Source organism: Alosa pseudoharengus, unplaced genomic scaffold, assembly GCF_046254945.1.
Source record: "Alosa pseudoharengus isolate Yale_2024_CS ecotype anadromous, Long Island Sound unplaced genomic scaffold, YU_APseudo_1.1 YU_APseudo_1.1_scf_24, whole genome shotgun sequence".
Classification (NCBI taxonomy): domain Eukaryota; kingdom Metazoa; phylum Chordata; class Actinopteri; order Clupeiformes; family Clupeidae; genus Alosa; species Alosa pseudoharengus.
This window is the reverse complement of record NW_027468689.1, coordinates 15,612,206-15,615,933: the sequence shown is the minus strand read 5'-3', so window position 1 is coordinate 15,615,933 and position 3,728 is coordinate 15,612,206. Positions and strand designations below refer to the sequence as shown.

At 46.9% G+C, this 3,728-nt stretch overlaps 1 protein-coding gene across 2 annotated transcripts in view; it reads right to left on the bottom strand.

The window, feature by feature from the left end:
• Positions 1–302: 302 nt before the first annotated feature.
• il1rapl1b (interleukin 1 receptor accessory protein-like 1b) overlaps positions 303–3,728 on the bottom strand; it is a 285,665-nt gene continuing 282,239 nt past the window's right edge. The window contains exons 10-11 of one of the 2 annotated variants that reach the window (XM_076303234.1): positions 2,909–2,953; positions 303–1,127 (exon numbers count right to left, since the gene is read on the bottom strand). In XM_076303234.1, the coding sequence (XP_076159349.1) occupies positions 403–1,127; positions 2,909–2,953 (770 nt within the window). In that variant the 3' untranslated portion in view covers positions 303–402. The remainder of the gene's footprint in view (positions 1,128–2,908; positions 2,954–3,728) is intronic. The other variant, XM_076303235.1, reaches the window with a different exon arrangement.

Here is a 3,728-nt window from a genome sequence, read left to right as displayed (position 1 = left end):
CGTGTATCCCAGAATGCGTGGTGGTGGTGGTGGTGGTGGTGGTGGAGGAGGTGGTGGAGGTGATAGTGGTAGAGTGTGTGTGTATATGTGTGTATGTGTGTGTGTGTGTGTGTGTGTGTGTCTACGTCTGCGTGTTGCCGGGAGCATGAACGTCACTGTTCCCTCACGAGCACACGCTCATGCTCGTGCCCGTGCACGGCCACGCTCGCACGCGCACGTGCTCGCGCACGCACACACGCACACGCTTCTGGCGTGCACGTATTTCTTTTTTCTGCCAGGAGTGTCTTGCGCAAAAACAAGGGAGCACCTCTCTCTTTCTCTCCCTCTCCCTCTCTCTCTCTCCCCTTGTCTGCCAGTCCTCTCTCTCTCTCTCTCTCTCTCTCTCTCTCTCTCTCGTGCCTGTCACCAGATGACGCTGGATATGCTGGTCTCGCGGGGCAACAGCGGCAACATGGCGTTGTTGGCGTGCGCCTCCTCCAGGCTCTGCTCGCGCGACGACTTGGCCTGCGGCCGCTGCCCGTTGATCAGAGTCATGGGGATGTTGCAGTACGTGTGCTGGTTGCCCAGGGACGAGAGCGGTGGCAGCGTGCCGGACGCCGGGATGTCGTACTCGTAATTGCGGTAGTAATGTTTCTGCCTCATCTGCGTGTGGTAGGTGTTGTGGAAGGTGGAGCGCAGGTCCGGGTGCGCCGTTGCCATGGCGGTGGAGGTGGCGGCCGCCATGGAGATCGCCGAGACAGTCTGGAGCTCGCCGAATGGTCCCTGCTCGCTCACGTCCAGCACCTGCTCGTGGCTGATGATGGGCTCCATGCGCTTGAAGGGCATCTCGTAGAGCACGTGCTTCCAGAACTTGGAGTTGAGCTTGTTGCTCTTGGGGCCGTGCCACTTGATGACGGTCAGCATCTTGATGGTGTGCTTGAGCGCCTCCACTTCCTGGTAGTTCATGATGCCGCGCAGCTCGGCGCACTCGATCAGGATGACCTTGATCTCGCCGCTGGCCAGCATGTTGCGCAGCCGCGTCTCCAGCTCGAAGATGGACCAGCCGCGACGCACCACGTAGTTGGGCGTCATGACGATGATGAGCCGCTTGCTCTGGTCCACGCAGCGGGCCACGTCCTCAATGTAGGCTGCGGGGAGATAGAGAGAGAGAGAGAGAGAGAGAGAGAGAGAGAGAGAGAGAGAGAAAGAGAGAGAGAGAGAGAGAGAAAGAGAGAGAGAGAGAGAGAAAGAGAGAGAGAGCGAGAGAGAGAGAGAGAGAGAAAGAGAGAGAGAGAGAGAGAGAAAGGGGGAAGATAGAAAGGAAACAGTAAAGAGAGAGAGAAGTAAGAAGCGAGAGGTAGAGAGAAAGAGAAAGAGATAATCGGTCATATTCTTGATGTCTTTGCTGTGAATAAATAATTTTGAGATAATTGTGTGCATAGAATTACAGAATGTTTGTGGCAATGTTGACTTCCAATGTAATAACTGCAGATATATCACATTAAGGTCTGCAAGTATTCACATGTTTGTTTGTTTGTGCGCTTTGGAAACACAGCTATTAGAGTAAGTAAACAAAACACACTAGAAAAATAATTCAAAGTGAAAATAGCAAACAGGCAGATATTAAGCGACACACGGAATGGAGAAAACAACACAAGACGCAGAACACAACATCAAACAATTACTCACACTCTACAAGCTCCCCTGAGTCTGTTATCAAAAGTTAATGACTGAATGTTGTATATTGGCAAAAAGGGGCTTTAGCGAGTGAAACAAAGAAGCCTTGCATAAAAACAGGCCGTGTCCTAAAACTTACAATTCAGATTAAAATGCTTACTAAGATTCCGCTTTCAATATTTGCAAATCTTACATCTGCCTGTTATACATGCCTGTGTTAGTCTGTGAAACCTATAGTGCGTATGTGTGTGTGTGTGTGTGTGTGTGTGTGTGTGTGTGTGTGTGTGTGTGTGTGTGTGTGTGTGCGCGTGTGTGAGGCCTGTGGAATAGTCTCTAGACACTCTTTAACACTTCATAGTATCCTTGAAATAGCTTGTCTCTAATCACAGCCTGGTTGATTGTAGCGGTCGTGTCCAATTCGGCAATCAAACGCCGTTGCCTGCTCTGTCTGACTGAGACATCTAGACTGGCCAGAGGTGCTTGATGCATTTCACAGTAAGGCAATGCAGTGCAAGTCAGCAGAGAGAAAGAGAGGTGGGGAGAGAGAGAGAGAGAGAGAGAGAGAGAGAGAGAGAGAGAGAGAGAGAGAGAGAGAGAAATAATTGGCTCTCGAGTCTGAGCCCGTTCTGTCGACTTTATCGATATAAACTTTACTATTCTAAGTAAACACATAATGTTGCCCCCTTCTGCTTGCTAACTCGTGAACTCCCCCCAACCCTGCCCCAAACTTTTAGTTTTCTTCAGTTTCTCCAATGTTTGTTTGCCCATGCATCTTCTGTCTTTCTCTTCTCCTCTTCTCTTCTCTTCTCCTCTTCCCTTTCTCTCCTGTCTTCTCTCTCTCTTTTTTAGCCCAATCTGTTACACTTTTCTCTCTTTTGGTATATTTACGCATTGCAGAATTTCTATATTAACATTTTTGTCATGATTGATCAAGGTTTTGATGCCTTACTACACTGTTTAATTGTTAGTGTTGGTAGTGGTTGTCTGCAAATATGGGAAACTGTGTTATCAAATGTGTGTAACAATGTGCCATAACTGGCACTTTCTGGTCAGTGTCCACCTAATGCAAAAGGACTGAAGGCAGTGACACCAGGCAGCTGTCTACTCTAGTATGGAACAATCATATCTCTCCGTCACTCACTCCTTTTCTCCTTCGAGTGGGACTTTTTTTATTAGTTTGTATGTTGTTTATTTGCTGACACCTAGCACATAACGGTTGCTGACACAGGTGGAAAATGCTGGGAGAGAGTACCTCTAAGAAGTCCTGTATCATCCTGGTAATGATCATTGGTGATACCTAAACATAAATATTTCAACATTCAACAAATATGAAAACACAGTTCCAGAAACGCATCAAGAGAGAGAGAGAGAAAAAATAGGGCTTAATAAGGGGACGTCCACACAACTGGCATAAACTATTCTCCAGTGCCTGTCTTAACTGTGACTTTGAACTCTTAAAATCTCTCTTGCTCAAGTTATATATAAAAAATGAGTTTATCCCAGTTTAATATGGGACTTGTGGCTAGTCTGTGAATGTGATGCGTATGCATCATGTTTACTAAGTAACTCCACTGTCACAGTATTTCAAATAAAATACTTCACTCAAAACATATCCTACATAATTTATGGAGCTAGGTGACAGACTGCCGTTATGAAGTAGCCCAGAAAAAAAAAAAACAACCCCTAGTGCTGAACAGCGTTGTTTTAAAGCTATGCCACTTGTCCCATATTAAAAAAATAACAGTCCCCAAGACAGAAAATAGACATCAACAGCAACACAGACACAGAGGGAAATGTGTGAATGCTGTGGAGCAATGAAGCAACAAGGAGAAAGAAATAATGATTGGGAGAAGGGAAGAAACTTAAAGGAATCATAGCACAATGACACAGAGGGCTTGGACGGTGTGATACCTGGGACATTACTAGTCAACCTAGTACTTGATCACCTAATCCAGTCAGAATGGACCAGGAAAGTATACACACACACACGGGAAAAGTAGACACACACACACACACACATGCACGCACGCACGCACACACACACACACACACACACACACACAGGGTGCGAT